At 46.0% G+C, this 21,668-nt stretch overlaps 1 protein-coding gene across 3 annotated transcripts in view; it reads left to right on the top strand.

The window, feature by feature from the left end:
- Positions 1-21,668, top strand: part of LOC125460781 (E3 ubiquitin-protein ligase TRIM33-like) — a 124,030-nt gene that overhangs the window by 34,875 nt on the left and 67,487 nt on the right. For all 3 annotated transcript variants that reach the window (XM_048548690.2, XM_048548691.2, XM_048548689.2), the window contains exon 2: positions 7,676-7,794. In XM_048548690.2, coding sequence (XP_048404647.1) covers positions 7,676-7,794 — 119 coding nt within the window. The remainder of the gene's footprint in view (positions 1-7,675; positions 7,795-21,668) is intronic.

Raw genomic sequence — 21,668 nt, 5'->3', positions numbered from 1 at the left:
AAGGAGAGGGAGGAGAAAAAAAAGGCAAATTACTTGGTATTTCAGTCATTGCAAAAGTTGAAGATGCTGATAGTCCCCTGATCAAGCTGCAGGAAAACAACCAGCATGTGTTGGTTTATTGTGGTTCCTAAGGTTTGTCCTAAAACCCTTCCCTGTGCTAACAGTGTCTCAATTTGGTGGTGTTCTTAAATGAGAAGTCATGCTGCGCAGTGCTGGTCTCTGGAGTGAATGCGCAATACTCCAGATGCTGGAAATCTGAAATGCCTGGGGAAGCTCAGAAATGTCTGTTTTACTCAGTTGGCTGGATGGCTGGTTTGCAATGCAGAGTGATACCAACTCATTTCCTTACACTGGCTGAGGTTACCATAAGGGGTGCTTTCCTTCCTTCCCACCCACCCCCAGGCAGAAGAATTTAATTGAGAAACACATCAGCCATGGTCAAATGATGGAGAAGACTTGATGGGCCATTTGGCTCAGTTCTACTCCTACTTATGGTCTATAATATATGGTTTGATAACATCTATGGCAAGAGGGACATGGTTAACATTTTGAGTCCAGTTTGATGACTTTTCTAGTTCCATGATGGCACAATCTATGGATTGAGTGAGATATTATGAGAGGCGACGAGAGAGTTGAGTCTTGAAGGTGGTCCCAATAGAAGTTGATTAGTTTATGGTGAGAGTTCTGTGATATGGTGCAGAGGTACTGAAGAGATAATTGCCAATGACTGGATGATGGAAATGGCTAGATGGATCATTTGTTGGATTCTGAGGAAGAGAGAATTTGGACGCTTTTAGAGAGGTGAGATTGCAAAAAGGATTTTAAACCCTTTTTATTGAGTTAGATTGGAGTGCAGTTTGATTAGAAGGATGGAGTTGTCTGGAGGGCTTAGGAAGTAGGGAAGCAGTCAGCAAGGTTACAGTACTAAAAGCAATTAAAATATTTGATTGAAAGCTTCTATTTGATCATGAAAATTAAGTATTATAGAATGCACCTTATTTTCCTTTTGTAGTGCTGAACAAATTAACTGCTACTTCCAAATGGCTTGTTTATGCCTGATAATAAAATGTGAGGCTGGATGAACACAGCAGGCCAAGCTGACGGATCAGGAGCACAAAAGCTGACGTTTCGGGCCTAGACCCTTCATCAGAGAGGGCGATGGGGAGACGGAACTGGAATAAATAGGGAGAGAGGGGGAGGCGGACCGAAGATGGAGAGTAAAGAAGATAGGTGGAGAGGGTGTAGGTGGGGAGGTAGGGAGGGGATAGGTCAGTCCAGGGAAGATGGACAGGTCAAGGAGGTGTAATGAGGTTAGTAGGTAGATGGGGGTGCGGCTTGGGGTGGGAGGAAGGGATGGGTGAGAGGAAGAACCGGTTAGGGAGGCAGAGACAGGTTGGACTGGTTTTGGGATGCAATGGGTGGGGGGGAAGAGCTGGGTTGGTTGTGTGGTGCAGTGGGGGGAGGGGACGAACTGGGCTGGTTTAGGGATGCAGTAGGGGAAGGGGAGATTTTGAAACTGGTGAAGTCCACATTGATACCATATGGCTGCAGGGTTCCCAGGCGGAATATGAGTTGCTGTTCCTGCAACCTTCGGGTGGCATCATTGTGGCAGTGCAGGAGGCCCATGATGGACATGTCATCTTGAGAATGGGAGGGGGAGTGGAAATGGTTTGCGACTGGGAGGTGCAGTTGTTTGTTGCGAACTGAGCGGAGGTGTTCTGCAAAGCGGTCCCCAAGCCTCCGCTTGGTTTCCCCAATGTAGAGGAAGCCGCACCGGGTACAGTGGATGCAGTATACCACATTGGCAGATGTGCAGGTGAACCTCTGCTTAAAGTGGAATGTCATCTTGGGGCCTGGGATGGGGGTGAGGGAGGAGGTGTGGGGACAAATGTAGCATTTCCTGCGGTTGCAGGGGAAGGTGCCGGGTGTGGTGGGGTTGGAGGGCAGTGTGGAGCGAAGAAGGGAGTCACGGAGAGAGTGGTCTCTCCGGAAAGCAGACAGGGGAGGGGATGGAAAAATGTCTTGGGTGGTGGGGTCGGATTGTAAATGGCGGAAGTGTCGGAGGATAATGCGTTGTATCCGGAGGTTGGTAGGGTAGTGTGTGAGAACGAGGGGGATCCTCTTGGGGCGGTTGTGGCGGGGGCGGGGTGTGAGGGATTTGTTGCGGGAAATACGGGAGACGCGGTCAAGGGCGTTCTCGATCACTGTGGGGGGGAAAGTTGCGGTCCTTAAAGAACTTGGACATCTGGGATGTGCGGGAGTGGAATGTCTTATCGTGGGAGCAGATGCGGCGGAGGCGGAGGAATTGGGAATAGGGGATGGAATTTTTGCAGGAGGGTGGGTGGGAGGAGGTGTATTCCAGGTAGCTGTGGGAGTCGGTGGGCTTGAAATGGACATCAGTTACAAGCTGGTTGCCTGAGATGGAGACTGAGAGGTCCAGGAAGGTGAGGGATGTGCTGGAGATGGCCCAGGTGAACTGAAGGTTGGGGTGGAAGGTGTTGGTGAAGTGGATGAACTGTTCGAGCTCCTCTGGGGAGCAAGAGGCGGCGCCGATACAGTCATCAATGTACCGGAGGAAGAGGTGGGGTTTGGGGCCTGTGTAGGTGCGGAAGAGGGACTGTTCCACGTAACCTACAAAGAGGCAGGCATAGCTGGGGCCCATGCGTGTGCCCATGGCCACCCCCTTAGTCTGTAGGAAGTGGGAGGAGTCAAAAGAGAAGTTGTTGAGTGTGAGGACGAGTTCAGCTAGGCGGATGAGAGTGTCGGTGGAGGGGGACTGGTCGGGCCTGCGGGACAGGAAGAAGCGGAGGGCCTTGAGGCCATCTCCATGCGGAATGCAGGTGTACAGGGACTGGACGTCCATGGTGAATATGAGGTGTTGGGGGCCAGGGAATTGGAAGTCCTGGAGGAGGTGGAGGGCGTGGGTGGTGTCACGGACGTAGGTGGGGAGTTCCTGGACCAAGGGGGAGAAAATGGAGTCCAGATAGGTGGAGATGAGTTCGGTGGGGCAGGAGCAGGCTGAGACGATGGGTCGACCAGGGCAGGCAGGTTTGTGGATTTTGGGAAGGAGAGAGAAACGGGCCGTGCGGGGTTGGGGAACAATGAGGTTGGAGGCTGTGGGTGGGAGGTCCCCTGTGGTGATGAGGTCGTGAATGGTGTTGGAGATGATGGTTTGGTGCGCGGGTGTGGGGTCATGATCGAGGAGGCGGGTGGAGGTGGTGTCGGAGAGTTGGCGTCTGGCCTCGGCGATGTAGAGGTCAGTGCGCCATACTACCACTGCGCCACCCTTGTCTGCGGGTTCGATGGTGAGGTTGGGGTTGGAGCGGAGGGAGCGGAGGGCTGCCTGTTCTGCGGGGGAGAGGTTGGAGTGGGTGAGAGGGGTGGAGAGGTTGAGGCGGTTAATGTCTCGACGGCAGTTGGAGATGAAGAGGTCGAGGGAGGGTAGGAGGCCTGGGGGTGGTGTCCAGGAGGAGGACTTGTGTTGGAAGAGGGTGAAGGGGTCAGTGGAGGGAGGGTTAGGCTCCCGGTTGAAGAAGTAGGCGTGGAGGCGAAGACGGCGGAAAAACTGCTCTATGTCCAACCGTGACTGGTATTCGTTGATGTGTGGTTGTAGGGGGACAAAGGTGAGCCCCTTGCTAAGGACTGACCGTTCGTCCTCAGTCAGTGGGAGGTCTGGGGGGATGGTGAAGATGCGGCAGGGCTCAGTGTGGCTGTCTCCTCTGGGGTTGCTGGCTGTGGAGGTTGTGGGCGGAGCGATGAGGTCGTCAGTTGTGGGCAGAGCGATGAGGTCGTCTCCAGCATCTGCAGTTCCCATTATCTCTTGTTTATGCCTGAGGCTTTTTTTGCTCATTGCTATTTAAGATTCAGTGAATGCTTTAGTAACAGCAATTTGCCTGGAGTGAGAAGATGTTAAAACTCTGCTTGTGCAGCTGAGATCTATTTTTCTTTAGATTATATTTTAATCGATAATCAGTGATGTCTGCATCTGGGTCGTTATCCCAGGTGACCGTTGAATTGGGTATGGAAAGTTTCCAAGTCTTCTTTGGTTTAATGTGTTGATGGAGGATAATGGCCTGAGTTGAAGAGTGGGATTACACAAGAAGTTGACTGTTGGCTAAATCATTTCAGAGCTTTTCCTGCTGGTGAATGTGCTGAGCAGATAATGCTCCACTCCTGTCCTTTCATGGTTTGAGGGAGGACCATTGAATCAGCTCCAAATGGCATTGTTGGGGCACAACACTGAGGAACTCCTGCAGTGATGCCCTGAGATTGATAATTTGATCTCCAAAAAGCCACAGCTATCTTTTGTGTGGTAGGTTTTGCAGCACTACAAATCAGCCATGAGTTTTTCTCCCGATTCTCGTTGACTTTCATTGTAAGACAGGCATGGTCTTGATGTCAACAGCAGCCTGGTCTTGATGTCAACAGCAGCCATTCTGTGTTTATGTCTGGAGTTTAGCTCTTGTTTTGTCCATGTTTGGAACGAGACTTTGTAATAAACTTAGGCACTGAGTGGCTCTGGTGGAAACTCGAGTGTACGTGAGCAGATTATTCCTGTGTTAAGGCCACGCGATAGAATTGTTGACACCTTTTGTCAGTTTGCTGATTGAAAGTAGACTGGGGCAGTAATTGGCCTGGATGGGTTTGTCCTACCTTTGTGTGTCCAGGACATACTTGGGCAAATTTCTCCATTAAATGCCAAAGTTGTAGATGTATTGAAGCAACTTGGTCAGAGAGGTGTTGCTAATTCTACAGCACAAGCCTTCAGTATTATTGTTGGGATTTTGTCAGAGCCATTAGCCTTTCCACAGTCAGCCATTCTTTGCTTTTGATTATCATGTGGTGTGCATTGAATTGGCTAAAGACTGGTAGCTGTGGTGTTGGGGACTTCAGGGAAAGAGAAGAATCATCTATTTGGCACATCTGGCTGAAGATGATTGCAAATGCTTCATTCCTATTTACACTGATGTGCTGGGCTCTACCCTTCTTGAGGGTGGGTCCATTTATGGAGCTGCCACCTGTAATGATTTAATCGCCTGGAATGATGGTAATGCGTGGGATATGCTGGACCATTTGACTGAATACCACTCTGTTGCTAACACTTGGCACCTCCATGGATTTTAAGTTGTTGGAGCGGTCCCTAAGCTATTCCAACTAGCAATGGTGGAGCAATTGAAGATGCACAAGAGGCCAGAATTAGATCACATGTTGGAAGATACCTTGCAGAGTTCTGTACTTGGAGATAAAACAGCAAGGGGCAAGGAGAGATTTGCAAATTGAAAATGAGAATTTTAAAATTGAGATATTGTTTAACCTGGTGGCAGTGAAGGTCAGCAAGCCCGGGCTTAACAGGAGAATGTGACTTAATTGAGTTAAGACACATGAGCAGAATTTTGGATGACTTCTTGTTTGTGTATGATAGAATGGGGAAGATCAACCAGGAGTTCATTAGAATAGCCATGGCTAGAGGCAACAAAGGTATGGGAGAGGACTTCAGCAGCTGATGTGCTTGGATAACAATGCAGTATGATCATGATAGAAATAGAATATTTTTAGGCTGAAATTAATATTACATCTCGGAGTAAGTGATATGTGGTCAGCGTGTGCTACCTTGCTGTGCTCAATAGTCAACTTAATATATTGCCTTTAGTTTCACATGAAGTCACTTCAGTTCTTTTATGCAGAACCTTGACCTGTTTTTAAGAAAGTCCAATACATCCAGGCCCTCCCCTGGCCTATCACATCTCGTATCTTCTGAAAGTGCTTTGTTAGATGTGACTTAACCATTGCACGTCCTGTTTTGGGTTTCTCTCTCTAATCATTTATCCACTGGGGAAGGATGGCTATTGCAGTGGTTATATTCCTGGACCAGTAATTCACATGCCCAGTATGGCAGTTGGGAGGAATTTTAGATTCAAACCCATCTGGAATATAATGGCGACTGTGACAGCTGTCATCAGTTTGTTGTAAAAACTCATCTCGTTCACTGCCATTTTTAAGGGAGGAAATTTGTCATCCTTACCTGATCTGGCCTACATGTGACTCCAGATCCACAGCTATGTGGTTGACTCTTAATTGCCCTTTTAAAAATGGCCCAGCAAGCCCCTTATTTCAAGGTTCAATTAGAGAGGGATAACAAATGCTGGCCTTGCCACAGGCCATGAAAACATATTTTAAAAATAAATAAAAGTTGGACCGTGCATCCTTGAGTGTCTGAGAATGTTCTGGATGCAATCTGATCTGTTCCACCATGTCAGCCCACCTCACTATTAAAGGGAATTCCAAAGAGAAAACTAAATTGCACCACGCAATCTGAAGGAACATTCTATCGCAACTAATCTCCTAATTAGTTGACCCCATTCAATGACAAGAAGTAAAATTGAGACTGGATTGTACTTTTTGCACCAGGGAAGGATATGGAGGATAACATTCAGGATCTTTGGATGTTGTAGTGAAGGCTAAAACTTTGAAAACCGTGGAAAAGCCATTAATTACTACAATGGAGGGGCCTCTGTGAGGATTAGGTGGAAGATTCAAACAGGTGGGATGGTGGCTCAGTGGTTAGCACTACTGCCTCAGCGCCAGGGATCCAGGTTCAATTCCACCCTTGGCAACTGTCTGTCTGGAGTTTGCATATTCTCCCCATGTCTGAGTGGGGTTTCCTCCATATTTTCCAGTTTCCTCCGCCAGTTCAAAGATGTGCAGGCTAGATGGATTGGCCATGCTAAATCACCTGTAGAGTTCAGGGATGTGTAGACTGAATGGGTTATGGGTTGATGGTTCTGGGTGTGGACTTGTTGGGCTGAAGGGCCTGTTTCCACACTGTAAGGATTCTATGAAAAAAAATCCTCCCTTCCCACCTCCAATATCTACCTTTCTGCATCAATGATGGCCCCTTCCTATAATCTGTTCAGGTGCGTTGTGAACTGGTCCCTAAGTTTTAATCCATCAGGATGGCAAACTTATTTTGGCCTTTAGTCCCATATAGTTCCAAAGTAGTTTTTCAGCAGAGACAGTAACCACCATTAGTCACGCAGTTTTGTCTCTAATTCTAAATATCAAACTTTAGAAATTTGAGATCATACTCCTTGGCATGGTGCATCTACAAGAGGTGTTCAAAATTCTGAAGTGCTCAACTGAGTAAGTAAGGACAAATGGTTAGCAGTGGCAGCAGGCTGAATGACTGGAGGATACCAATTGGTGAACTAGAGAGGAATTGAGAAATGTTTATGCAGCAAGTTGTTGTGTTTTAATGTGCTTCCCGAAAGGATGGTGAAAGCAGATTCAATAGGCACTTGAATGAGATACTTGGCTGAAAGAATAAAATGTGCAGGATAATGGGAAACTAGCAGAATAGTACACTGAGTGATCTCCTCCTCCTTTTCATAGCTTATACTTCAAATAGTGCATAGTGAATGATTGCAAACTTTGCTCCCTTTAATGGCTGTGAAGCTTTTTCATCTTTTGGTGTTTTTAAAAATTGTATGAACTCATTTTGAGGAAACTGCAACATCAGAAATCACTCAACATAGAAGCTGGTTTCTATGATTGGAATGGATTCGACTAAGGTTGGGAAGACTCTTAGTGTCTCACAGTTTGTAGAAGAGAGATAGAATGAAATGAACTGTGAGCAATGTTTGTAATTTTGTTTTGTCTCTCTTTGTTCTTCCTGCAGTCGGTGTGATCCGTTGTCCAGTTTGCCATCAGGAATGCAGACAACCAGATATCATAGACAACTATTTCGTCAAGGACACGACTGAAGTGCCCAGTAGCACGGATGAGAAATTCAACCAGGTGAGAGATGCTTATGTGCGAGTGCAGTGTAACCAAAGTAAAGTGGGACTAGTGCTTGATACTATTACCTGGCCAGGGTTGAGTGGTAGCAAAATACTGGATATGTCTGATTATTATTTGTTACATGATTTGGACTCTTTACTGACTCCATCCTCAGTGATGTTTGTTCAGGCCACTATGTCCATTCTGAGCTATTTTTTTTGGCTGTTGAGGTTTTGTTTTAAAAGAGAAGTAAACCAAATGGTACATTAAAATGGAAGAAATGTAAAACATTTTTGGCCTTTCCAGGCCTTTCAGTTTGTTAACTAGCGTGTTGCCTCTGGGACACAGTGAACAAGACTGTCAGCAGAGTTATTGGAAATGTAACCCTAACCCTATCGCGGGTATCCAGCGGAGGTGTAGAATGACTTCTACAAGTGCCCAATGGAAGAATTGAATGGTGGATAGGTGGTTCTTTGAAGTTACTTCAAAGCAAAAGAGGTAAAGGTTAAACATGGTGTTCTGGGGGCGACTGAAGGTTCCCAGGCACCTGCCATCATTTTTGTCATTACACATCATTTCTTCTAATTTTATTTGATCTGTAACTTGAAGCTTTTACTTGGGATGTGAAAATGGCCCCTGCCAATTTCTGCCCTTTCCTCCTTGAAACCTGCCCATGCAGAGAGAGACTACAGTTCAGTTGACTGGGATAATAAAATGTGAGGCTGGATGAACACAGCAGGCCAAGCAGCATCTCAGGAGCACAAAAGCTGACGTTTCGGGCCTAGACCCTTCATCAGAGAGGGGGATGGGGAGACGGAACTGGAACAAATAGGGAGAGAGGGGGAGGCGGACCGAAGATGGAGAGTAAAGAAGATAGGTGGAGAGAGTGTAGGTTGGGAGGTAGGGAGGGGATAGGTCAGTCCAGGGAAGACGGACAGGTCAAGGAGGTGGGATGAGGTTAGTAGGTAGCGGGGGGTGCGGCTTGGGGTGGGAGGAAGGGATGGGTGAGAGGAAGAACGGTTAGGGAGGCAGAGCCAGGTTGGACTGGTTTTGGGATGCAGTGGGTGGGGGGGAAGAGCTGGGTTGGTTGTGTGGTGCAGTGGGGGGAGGGGACGAACTGGGCTGGTTTAGGGATGCAGTAGGGGAAGGGGAGATTTTGAAACTGGTGAAGTCCACATTGATACCATTAGGCTGCAGGGTTCCCAGGCGGAATATGAGTTGCTGTTCCTGTAACCTTCGGGTGGCATCATTGTGGCAGTGCAGGAGGCCCATGATGGACATGTCATCTAGAGAATGGGAGGGGGAGTGGAAATGGTTTGCGACTGGGAGGTGCAGTTGTTTGTTGCGAACTGAGCGGAGGTGTTCTGCAAAGCGGTCCCCAAGCCTCCGCTTGGTTTCCCCAATGTAGAGGAAGCCGCACCGGGTACAGTGGATGCAGTATACCACATTGGCAGATGTGCAGGTGAACCTCTGCTTAATGTGGAATGTCATCTTGGGGCCTGGGATTGGGGTGAGGGAGGAGGTGTGGGGACAAGTGTAGCATTTCCTGCGGTTGCAGGGGAAGGTGCCGGGTGTGGTGGGGTTGGAGGGCAGTGTGGAGCGAAGAAGGGAGTCACGGAGAGAGTGGTCTCTCCGGAAAGCAGACAGGGGAGGGGATGGAAAAATGTCTTGGGTGGTGGGGTCGGATTGTTCAGTTGACTCCCTTGTTTGTTAGCCCAAGCAGTGAATGCTGACCCTGTGTGGAAGAGCAAGGGGGCAGACTCTGACCTGACCTTGCGGAGACAGCCAGCAGTGGTCTGGATAAGGGAAGGAACCCTTTCTTGAGGCAGCCATATTACACTTGCTAGGACAAAGTGGACTCAGCTCAGAACATGAGCTCTGTGTAGACTGGCGAATAAATTCGTTTGTACCACGCATTTTAACTACACTCAGTGGCCACTGTGAATTTCAGAATTGCTACAGTTTGTTCAGAGCAAAGACAAATAGTGTAATAAATTATTCAGATCCCCATCAGTAATATTGTTTGAGGGGTAAATATTGCCTTGACATTGGAGAGAATTCCCCAAGTCTTTGAACTCTGTTTGAATGAAAACAGGTGTCAATGTTAGCTTAGGTTGTGTGCTCAAGCCTGAGTCCTCAGGTTCAATTCTCACATCCACTGATTGTTCAAATATATTTTGTTTGCAATTGATGTGACTTCGTTGTGAACTTTGCATGTTGGCTCTGCATCGTGGAGATGACAGGTGGAAACAATACTTTTTTGCCTTCTGATGTAACTCGGTAAATCACGCAATAATGTTGTTACATCTTGTACCTGGGGTAGGTTTCTGGAAATTGAGCTCTGCTATTCCTGGAGTCATTGCAAAAATTGAAGGATTTTGAAAAGAAAAACACAGCGTGTCCAAACAATTTTATTTTAGGTTAAAAGAAAGATTGGACCAGGTTTCAGTTCTTCAACAAGAAATCACTATTTATTGAAGGTCAGTAGATTCTAACTATGGGAAAAGCATTAAGCTAAGTAAATTCTACAAATTAAAATTCTAAATCTCTAAAAAACCTCCGTTCACATATGCACATAGACAAACAGAAAGGGAGGCTATGGCCTAGTGTATTATTGTGACATGATTAATCTAGAAACTCAGTTAGTATTTCATGAACACAGATACACATCCCTCCACAGCAGATAGTAAAATGTGAATTTAACAAAACTTCTCAAATTAAGGGTCTAATGATGACCCTGAAATGATCATCAGTTGCCAGAAAAGTCCATCTGATTCACTGATGCCCTTTCGAGAAGGAAATCTGCCATACTTATCTGGTTTAGCTTACTTGTGACTTCTGACCCACAGCAATGTGGTTGAGTCTTAACTGCCCTCTGGGCAATTGGGGATGGGCAATAAATGCTGGCCGGGCCAGAGAGGCCCACATGCCATGAGTGAATTTTATATTTAAACAAGAAGACAAATGGAAGAGAACACTGGGTAAACAGTTCCATTCTGTGTTCACCCAAGGGCAATTGCAGCTGGTATCTATTGCTGTTGGCCTTTTAGGTTGTAGAGTCAAGGCTTGGAAGCTGCTGTTTCAGGTGCTATGGCATGTAGCAGTAGTGTACCACGTAGAAAGTACACTGTCCACCTCAGTGTGCTGTGGGATGCTTATTAACAGGACAACCTGTATGTTTGCAAAATTTGTAAGTTTATTTGGCAGCAAGAACGTCAAGAATTGAAATCCTTTGCTGTAGTTTGAAGGGGAGGAGAGCATTTGAAATACATTGCTACTGTGCATCGCTGCAAATCATTGCTGCAGATATCAATGTTCTAGCATTTTAACAATGGGAGTGGTTAATTCATTACATGTGGGAGTTGCATCGAAACCTAACTAGCATTTATGAGCATGTTAGAGCCATTAATCTGAGCCATTATCTCACTGGAAGAATTCTTAATGTCTGCTGACTTGAAAGACAAGTTGGTTTGAGATCTGGAAACTCCTTGTTCCATCTATTGTTCTCGGCTAGGTTTTAAGGGCAGAATTTCTGGCTTGCTTCCCTGAATATGGGGCTAAGGATATTCCAAACAATATAAACCTTCGTTGTCAGATGGTAATAGCTGCATACTGTGCATCAAATGTTAGTCTGAGGGACAGAACTACATTCTCCAGGGTACAGAGATAATGGGAACTGCAGATGCTGGAGAATCCAAGATAATAAAATGTGAGGCTGGATGAACACAGCAGGCCAAGCAGCATCTCAGGAGCACAAAAGCTGACGTTTCGGGCCTGGACCCTTCATCAGAGAGGGGGATGGGGAGAGGGAACTGGAATAAATAGGGAGAGAGGGGGAGGCGGACCGAAGATGGAGAGTAAAGAAGATAGGTGGAGGGAGTATAGGTTGGGAGGTAGGGAGGGGATAGGTCAGTCCAGGGAAGACGGACAGGTCAAGGAGGTGGGATGAGGTTAGTAGGTAGATGGGGGTGCAGCTTGGGGTGGGAGGAAGGGATGGGTGAGAGGAAGAACGGTTAGGGAGGCAGAGACAGGTTGGACTGGTTTTGGGATGCAGTGGGTGGAGGGGAAGAGCTGGGCTGGTTGTGTGTTGCAGTGGGGGGAGGGGACGAACTGGGCTGATTTAGGGATGCAGTAGGGGAAGGGGAGATTTTGAAACTGGTGAAGTCCACATTGATACCATTAGGCTGCAGGGTTCCCAGGCGGAATATGAGTTGCTGTTCCTGTAACCTTCGGGTGGCATCATTGTGGCAGTGCAGGAGGCCCATGATGGACATGTCATCTAGAGAATGGGAGGGGGAGTGGAAATGGTTTGCGACTGGGAGGTGCAGTTGTTTTTTGCGAACTGAGCGGAGGTGTTCTGCAAAGCGGTCTCCAAGCCTCAGCTTGGTTTCCCCAATGTAGAGGAAGCCGCACCGGGTACAGTGGATCCTCCGGATACAACGCATCATCCTCCGACACTTTCGCCATTTACAATCTGACCCCACCACCCAAGACATTTTTCCATCCCCACCCCTGTCTGCTTTCCGGAGAGACCACTCTCTCCGTGACTCCCTTGTTCGCTGCACACTGCCCTCCAACCCCACCACACCCGGCACCTTCCCCTGCAACCACAGGAAATGCTACACTTGCCCCCACACCTCCTCCCTCACCCCTATCCCAGACCCCAAGATGACATTCCACATTAAGCAGAGGTTCACCTGCACATCTGCCAATGTGGTATACTGCATCCACTGTACCCGGTGCGGCTCCCTCTACATTGGGGAAACCAAGTGGAGGCTTGGAGACCGCTTTGCAGAAAACCTCCGCTCAGTTCACAACAAACAACTGCACCTCCCAATCGCAAACCATTTCCACTCCCCCTCCCATTCTCTAGATGACATGCCCATCATGGGCCTCCTGCACTGCCACAATGATGCCACCCGAAGGTTGCAGGAACAGCAACTCATATTCCGCCTGGGAACCCTGCAGCCTAATGGTATCAACGTGGACTTCACCAGTTTCAAAATCTCCCCTTCCCCTACTGCATCCCTAAACCAGCCCAGTTCGTCCCCTCCCCCCACTGCAACACACAACCAGCCCAGCTCCCCCCCCCCCGCACCCACTGCATCCCAAAACCAGTCCAACCTGTCTCTGCCTCCCCTAACCGGTTCTTCCTCTCACCCATCCCTTCCTCCCACCCCAAGCCGCACCCCCATCTACCTACTAACCTCATCCCACCTCCTTGACCTGTCCGTCTTCCCTGGACTGACCTATCCCCTCCCTACCTCCCCACCTATACTCTCTCCACCTATCTTCTTTACTCTCCATCTTCGGTCCGCCTCTCCCTCTCTCCCTATTTATTCCAGTTCCCTCTCCCCATCCCCCTCTCTGATGAAGGGTCCAGGCCCGAAACGTCAGCTTTTGTGCTCCTGAGATGCTGCTTGGCCTGCTGTGTTCATCCAGCCTCACATTTTATTATCTTGGATTCTCCAGGGTACCTCCTGTTTTCCAGATATCTTTAGAGGCAGCATCCTCGAAGGTTTTGGAGTACATTTGTAGCTCGGATTGTGGGTGTTGAGGTTGGTTGGCTCGCCGAGCTGGTTTGTTGTTCCGCAGACGTTTCGTTACCATGCTTGGTAACATCCCCAGTGCATTTTTAAAAAAAATTAAACAACTTAAATCCATTTTATGGATAATCCTGATGACTTGGTGTTTGTCTCGTTCTTCTCTTCTCAAGTGGCATGGTCAATGGTGATATGTCTGAATTGCAGAAAGTTTGGACTGAACTGGGCTCTCATAAACACAGTGGCTACAAGAGCAGGTCAGAGGCTAGGAATACTGTAGTGAGGCACTGACCACCAGATATTCCCCAAAGCCTGTCCACCATCTACAAGTGAAAGTCAGGAGCGTGATGGAATACTCCTCCATTTGCCTGGATGAGTGCAGTTCTAACAACATGCAAGGTGCTCGGCACCATCCAGGACAAAGCTGCCTGCTTGATTAGAACTGCATTGACAAACATTCACCACTACTGGTCAGCAGTGATAGTATATATTATCTAGAAGATACACTGCCGAAGTTTACGAAGGCTGTTTAGATAGCATCTTCCAAACCCATGGCCGCTTCCATCTGGAAGGATATGGGCAGCAGATACTTGGGATCATCACTGCCTGCAAGTTGCCTCCAAATCACTCACCATTCTGGCTTGGAAATAACCACTGTTCCTTCACTATCAGAGTCAAATTTCTGGAATTCCCTCTGCATGTGTGTGTCTATACATCTACTCCAAGCAGATTAGTTGTTCAAGAAAGCAGCTCATCGCCACCTTCCAGCAATTCGGAATGGGTGATGAATATTGGTCCAGCGGTGACTCCTGCATTCCTTGAATGTGTTTTTGTTTTTTGTCCAGAAGAGCATTCTCCTGTGCCTATTTGTCATAGAAAAGGCCCCAGTTGTCAGATTGGTCCTGGTGTGGATGGCTAACCATCAGATACAAATACCAAACAGGAGTGGCTCATGACCAGGAAGAAGTCATATGTTGTAGGGAAACTCCTGATCCCACCTTGGCTCAATAAGTTAGTCAAGGCTTGTCACAATTGAGAGTTATGAAGTGGTGACTGTATGCAGTTTCAAGGGGTTGTTTCATTAGATCAGGTGGGTCTATGAGAGGACTTGGAGGTTTCTTTTCGGCTTAATTGGGTGTTTTGATTGTGGAAGACTGCATCTTCAGTTGAGTCAGTGACAAGTCATCAATTTCACAAAAATGAGAAGCCGAGCAAAATTTATTAGCATGCTGAATGTTTAGCCACAGGGAGTAGTTGAGGAAGGACTGTTTATCATTCAAGGGATAATCTTGAAGTAATTGAAGGAGAGGGAGTTGTAGGGTTATAGGGAGAACATGGGATGCTACTAGCCGAGTGCAGACAGAATGGTCTTCTAACTCTCAAACAAATAACATTCCTTTGCTCCATAATGCTGTCATGTGAATCCTCAGTATCACTCATCACTGATCATGTATAAGGCCTGTCAGGTAGATTTACTGTCACCACCTTCTTTCCTGGATGTTTTCTGTTTGACCTTGTGTGGTAAAGGGAAAGCACCTGGTGGTCGAATGAGAAGAGGCTCCTGTTCTGAATGCAAATGAAAATGATCGGTTCGAGCAGCAGTTAGAGGCATTGAGGAGGTTACAAGAGCTGGCAGATGTAATGGATGGCAGTTTCAGGAAGTTGGAGACACTGCAGATACAATCAGGTAGATGGTTGACTACCAGTAAGGGTAGGAGAGGTGGTCACGTAGGTGGTCCCATCTCTAAGACGTATGCCATTTGGATACTGTAGTGGGGGATGGCCTCTGAGGAATATAGCACTGACAGCCAAGTTTCTGGTACAGTGACTACTATAAGGAGGGGTATGTCAAGTTCCAAGTGATCAATTTGTAATCGGGAATTCTGTATTCTGGGGCTTAGACAGATGTTTCTGTGGTCGGCAGCAAGACATCTGAATGGTCTTTTGCCTCCTTAATGCCAGGGACAAGGATGGCTTGGAGAGGGTACAGAATATTCTGAAAAGTCAGGGTAACCAGCTGGAGGCCATTGTGCATGTTGGTACCAACAACATGGGTAGAGAAAGGGATAAGGTTCTGCAAGGAGGATATAGGAAATGAGTCAGGAGGTTTGAAAGTGAGTCTATGACAGTAGTAAAATCTGGGCTACTACCAGTGCCAAATGCTAGTGAGTAGGAATAGGAGGATGGAGCAGATAAATGCATGGCTGAGGAACTAGTGAAAGGGGCAAGGATTCACATTTTTAAAAATTTTGGACCATTGGGACCTCTTCAGGGCTAGAAATGATGTGTATAAGAGGGACAGCTTCCACCTGAACTGGAAGGGGGCCAATATCCTACTGTTACTCAGGAGGCATTCAACTAGTTAATGGGTGAGCTGGGAACCAATGTGAGAGTGAGCAAAGAGGAAAGGCTGTGGTTGGTACAATAGATAAGGAGAGCAAATCTAATAGTTAAGCAGACGAGTTTGGTGGAGAACGAGCTAAGATTGATGAATTAAACTGCATTTACTTCAATGTGAGAGGCATGACAAATAAGGCAAATGAACTTGGGGCATGGTTAGGAGCATGGGACTGAGGTATCATAAGTTACAGAAACATGGCTCAGGACTGACAGCTTAATGTTCCGGGGTGTAGATGCCCTCGGAAGTAGGGGAGAAAAGTGGTGCTTTTGGTTGGGGAAATGATTTAGGTTGTACTTGTGGAGGATATTCCTGGGAGAATGTCCAAATGAAGTTGTGTGGGTGGAACTTAAAAATGAGAAAGAGAAGAAGATTTCTGATATTGTAATAATGACAATAGGGTTGTAATGATAGGGGATTTTAAATATCCAAACATAGACTGGGACTGTTATTGTGTTAAGGGCTTCGATGGGGACCAATTTAGTTGTGCACAAGAAATTTTTTTTAATCAATATGTGGATATACCAACTAGAGAAGGAGCAATATTTCATGTTCTGTTGGGGAAATAAGGCAGGACAAGTGACCTGAGGTGCCAGTGGGGCAGCACTTTGGAGCAAATGATCATAATTCTATCAGTTTTAAAGTAGTGATAGAAAAGGATAGACCTGACCAAAAAATAAAATTCTAAATTGGAGGAAGGCCAAATTTGATGGAATTTGACAGGAACGATAAAGGAACAGTGGAGAAGTGGGAGGCCTTTAAGAATGAGATAGAGAGTTTAGAGGCAGTATTATGAAGGACAAGGTTGGCATGTGTAGGGAGTGCTGGATGATTGGAAAAATTGAGGCCTTGGTCAAGAAAAGGGGAGAGACATTTGTTATGTATAGACAGCTGTGATTGAGTGAATCCCTAGAAGTGTACAAAGGGCAGTAGGGAGTATACTCGAGGGAAATCAGGATAGCAGAAAAGCGATGTGAGATAGCTTTGGCAAATGGGGTTAAGAGAATCCGAAGAAATTCTATAAATGCATTAAGGACAGAAGAGTACCTAGGGAGAGGATGAGACACCTTTTAAAGATCAACATGGCCATCTATGTGGAACAGCAGGAGATGGGTGAGATACTAAACTCGTATTTTGTATCATTACTTTCGATGGAGAAGGACATGGAAGCTAGAGATCTTGAAATAAATAGTGATATCTTAGTGTTTGTATTACAGATGAGGATGTGCTGGAGGCCTTAAAATGCATTAAGGTAGATAAATTGCCATAATCTGACCAGGCGTTCCCCAGAACTTGATGCAAAACTAGCAAAGAGATTGGCCATCTTGCTGGGATATTTGTATCATTAATAGCCACATGTGAAGTGCTGGAAAACTGGAGTTTGACTAATGTGGTTCCACTATTTAAGAAAGCTGCAAGGAAAAGCCAGGGAACTTCAGATCAGTGAGCCTGAGGTTAGTGGTAGACAAGTTGTTGGACAGGATTCTGAAGGACAAGATTTATATGCGTTTGGAAAGGCAAGGACTGATTAGGGACAGTCAGCATAGCTTTATGTTTGGGAAATCATGCCTCACAAACTTGATTGAGTTTTGACCAGAGGTGACAAAGGAGATTGTGTGCAGAGTGGTTGATGTCATCTGTATGGATAAAAACTGAAAGAACAGTGAATGCAGTAAGTCAGAAGCAAAAATAGAAATTGCTGGAAAAGCTTAGCTGGTCTGGCAGCATGCTTGGAGAGAAATCAGAGTTAATCTTTCAGGTTGAGTGATCCTTCCACAGAACTCCATTCTAAACTCAACCCGAAAGATTAACTCTGATTTCTCTCCAAGCATGCTGCCAGACCAGCTAAGCTTTTGCAGCAATTTTTGTTTTTGTTGTTTATATGGACAATAGTGAAGCATTCCACAAGGTTCCTGTTATGGGTCTGACCAAACCCCCTCAAAATGTATAAAAAAGCTAATATAGACATTTAAGATAACAAAGTATGGAGCTGGATGAACACAGCAGGCCAAGCAGCATCTTAGGAGCGCAAAAGCTGACGTTTCGGGCCTAGACCCTCCTTCAGAGAGGGGGAAGGGGAGAGGGTTCTGGAATAAATAGGGAGAGAGGGGAAGACAGACCGAAGGTGGAGAGGAGAGTATAGGTGGGGAGGTAGGGAGGGGATAGGTCAGTCCAGGGAAGACCGACAGATCAAGGAAGTGGGATGGGGTTATTAGGTAGGAAATGGAGGTGCGGCTTGGGGTGGGAGGAAGGGATGGGTGAAAGGAAGAACAGATTAGGGAGGCAGAGACAGGCTGGGCTGGTTTTGGGATGCAGTGGGGGGAGGGGATGAGCTGGGCTGCTTTTGGGGTGCAGTGGGGGAAGGGGAGATTTTGAAGCTGGTGAAGTCCACATTGATACCATTGGGCTGCAGGGGGTCCCATTATCTCTAGTATAGACATTTACTTTTTAAATAAGAAAAAGTTAGTGTAAGGTCTTGTGTTTCTGATGCAATTTTGTCAAACTGATGTTAAACAAAACACACTTTATTTATATAATGCAGTTAAAATACAACAAAAGAAGGAGGAAATTGGAATAACTTAGCTGTACTAGAAAACTTAACACAATAGATTATTTAACTACAAAATAGTAACTGTTCTAGTATAATAACATCCCGCAAAAACACCCTTGACAAAAGGCAAATTCAGTGAAATAGATTGTCTCACAGGCAGTTCTCCAGTCCAGGAGGAAAAACATCAAAAGAAAACTCGGAGAAAGAGAAAGAAGTTTGGGGAGATGGACTGCTTCTTCCAAACTCTGCTTCAAGACCCTAACAACTGCTGCTGAAAAATTAAACTAGAAATCCACACTTTGGGAACGCTTGACCCCACCCATTCAGGCTGCTTCTATTGGGGGAGTGAGGGAGAAAAGACCTCACAAGCTATTTACTAACTTGGCTTTTAGGCAGACCGATCAGCACCTCTGATTTCAAGCTTCCCTCGTTTTAAAAAAAAATGCCAGGACAAAATACATCTCTTAAAGCCATAGTATTATCACAGTTCTGCATGGTAGACTGGTTAGTAAGGTTGGATCATGTGGGATCCAGGGGGAGCTAGCCAGCTGTGTATAAAATTGGCTTGAAGGCAGGAGACAGAGGATGGTGGTAGAAAGATGTTTTTTGGACTGGATGCCTGTGACCAGTGATGTGGCACAAAGATACGTGCTCGGTCCACTGCATTTCGTCATTTATATGTATGATTTAGATGTGAATATGAGGTATGATTAATGAGTTTGCAGATGATCTGAAAATAGTTGGTGTTGTGGACTGTGAAGAATATTTCAGAGTACAGTGGGACCTTGATCAGATGGACTAAGGATTGGCAGATGGAGTTTAATTTAGATAAATATGAAGTGCTCCCTTTTGGTAAGGCAAACCAGGTCAGGACGTGTATGTTTAATAGTAGGGCCCTGGGGACTGTTGCTGAGCTAAGAGACCTGGGGGTACAGGTGCTTGGTTCCTTGAAAGTAGGGTCACAGGTGAACAGGGTGGTGAAGGAGGCGTTTGGCTTCATTGGCCAAGTCAATGAACATAGGGGTTGGGTTGTCGTGTTGAGGCTGTTCAGAACATTGGTGAGTCCGCTTCAAGAATACTGCATTCAATCCTCATTGCCCTTCTATAGGAAGGATGTTGTTAAACTTGAGAGTGTGCAGAAAAGATTTACAAGGATGTTGCCAGGGTTGGAGTGTTTTGAACTACAAGAAGAGACTGAGTAGGCTGGGGCTGTTTTCTCTGGAGCGTCAGAGACTGAGAAGTGATCTTATAGGGGTTTGTAAAATCATGAGGGATATTGATAGGGTGAATAGCCAAGGCCTTTGTTTCAGGGTGGGGGAGTCCAAAACTAGAGGGCATAGGTTTTAGGTGAGAGGGGCAAGATTTAAAAGGAACCTGAGGGGAAACTTTTTCACACAGTGGGTGGCGCATGTATGGAATGAGCTACCAAAGGAAGTGCTGGAGTATGGTTCAATTGCAAAATTTAACAGACATTGAATGGGTATATGATTAGGAAAGGCTTAGAGGGATATAGGCCAAATGGGACTAGGTCACATTGGAGTGTGTGGTCAATACAAACATGTTGGGGAGAAGGGTCTGTTTCTATGCTATATGACTCTTGATTCTTTTTCATTAGAGTTTGGATTTCAATCTAGAGACACAGGTATTGATTACTTGTGTGAAGGTTTTTTGCAAATAAGTCTGCCTCTTTCCAGCAACATGGCCTAATCCAATATCCCTAGATTAGTTGACTGCATACTCCCTATTGATGAGAGTTTTTGTTTGTTTGTTTGTTTACACTGTTGAGTTTATGACAGGGAATAAACATTGACAGGTATTAGCTTGCTTTTTAGAATAATCATGGATTAATTTTAGCTTGGGAAAAACAGCTTTGCAGCTTTCCACGTAGTTTTAGAGGAGTGCTGACTGGATTTGGAAGCAAATATAGTTTCTTTCCTAGAAAGGAGTACAGGACAGTTCAGGGAAACTCAGTTACCTTGGTGTAAAGCCTTTTTGCTCATGAGACCTTAAGACCCAGGAGTGTTTGGTTAGAATTTGCAAGATTATTAAAAGATCTGTGCTTTCAGCTTCATGAGTCTCCGTGCCAGAGGACAGAATTTGGGTGCAGCAGTTATGTCAACATTAATAAATAATAAGATGATTTCTCGACATTGGACCACCATAACTCAATGGTTGGGGAATAGGCAAGACTTTTTGTTCATGTGTGCGTTAAGATATTTCAAACTTGTTTTGTTCTTGAGTGAAATAATTTTGTTTTCTTGTTCAGGACAATCTGCAGCCTCATTTATGTTTGATTGTCATGTTAAATAAAAAAAAATATAATCTGTCAAGCCAGATTTCTTTCAGAGATCTGATTTTGTTCAGTAGTAACATGGATATGGTGATGTTACTGAGACTGCAGGAAATCGCTTTTATTTGAAGACAACAAATGTCAGAGGTCACAGCAGGTCAGCACAGAGAAAGCAAGCTAACGTTGTGAATCTAAATGACTGACCGTCGGAGCTGACATGAAGTGTAGAGAGGGCAGTATTTATGCAACATTGGTAGGGCAAGGTTGGACATGTTGGAGGCAAAAGGATGTTGTTAGTTCAGATTAAGTGATCAAAATGGGAGAAAGGCAGAACGATGGCATGTCTGATTGCCAGACTTGAAAGTTCCACTGTGATGGGGCTGGGGAAAGAGGATGTAACAACAGAGAATGTAATGGGTAAAGCTAAAAGAAAGGGAAGGAATGGGAGTTGGTTCACATTTGAAGATGTTGAGCTCAGTATTAAATTCAGGGGGGTTGTAAAGTGCCGAGTCTGAAGATGAAGTGTTGTTGCTCTAGTTTGCACTGTGATTCACTGGAGCACTGCAGCATGCTGAGGACAGACATGCGAGCGGGACGCTGTGTTACAATAACTGGCTAACAGGAATGTTGGGGTCGTGCTTGCGTGCAAACTGGAGGTGATCCACAAAGCGGTCACTCAGCCTGCGTTTGGTTTCTCCAGTGTAGAGTAGGTTACATTGGGTGCAGCAAATACAATACATGAGGTTGGATGGGATACTGGTGAAATGTTGCTTCGCCCTAGGAAGGCTGTGTTTTTATGTCCTTGGATGGTGAGGCGGGAGGAGGTGGAGGGGCAGGTGTTGCACCTTCTCCAGTTACATGGGAAGGAGCCGTGGGAAGGGAGGGGCTGGTGTCAGTGGTCTCACAGTGTTGGTTCTTTCTACTTTTGAGATTCAAAGCTATTCAACTGTCGAAGTCCTTGTAACGTAATTATCATTGAGCAGTACTTCATGCACTCCTCAGCATTAACCCTTTCAGACCCTGATACAACCAGGAATCCCCACACATTCAAGTTGCCAGATAGCACATCCATTGTTGCATCTATAGCCCAAGTCTGCATGCTGTTGTACT

Source organism: Stegostoma tigrinum, chromosome 18, assembly GCF_030684315.1.
Source record: "Stegostoma tigrinum isolate sSteTig4 chromosome 18, sSteTig4.hap1, whole genome shotgun sequence".
Classification (NCBI taxonomy): Eukaryota; Metazoa; Chordata; class Chondrichthyes; order Orectolobiformes; family Stegostomatidae; genus Stegostoma; species Stegostoma tigrinum.
Note: the sequence above shows the minus strand (reverse complement) of the source record. Positions and strands in the feature narration are given on the sequence as shown.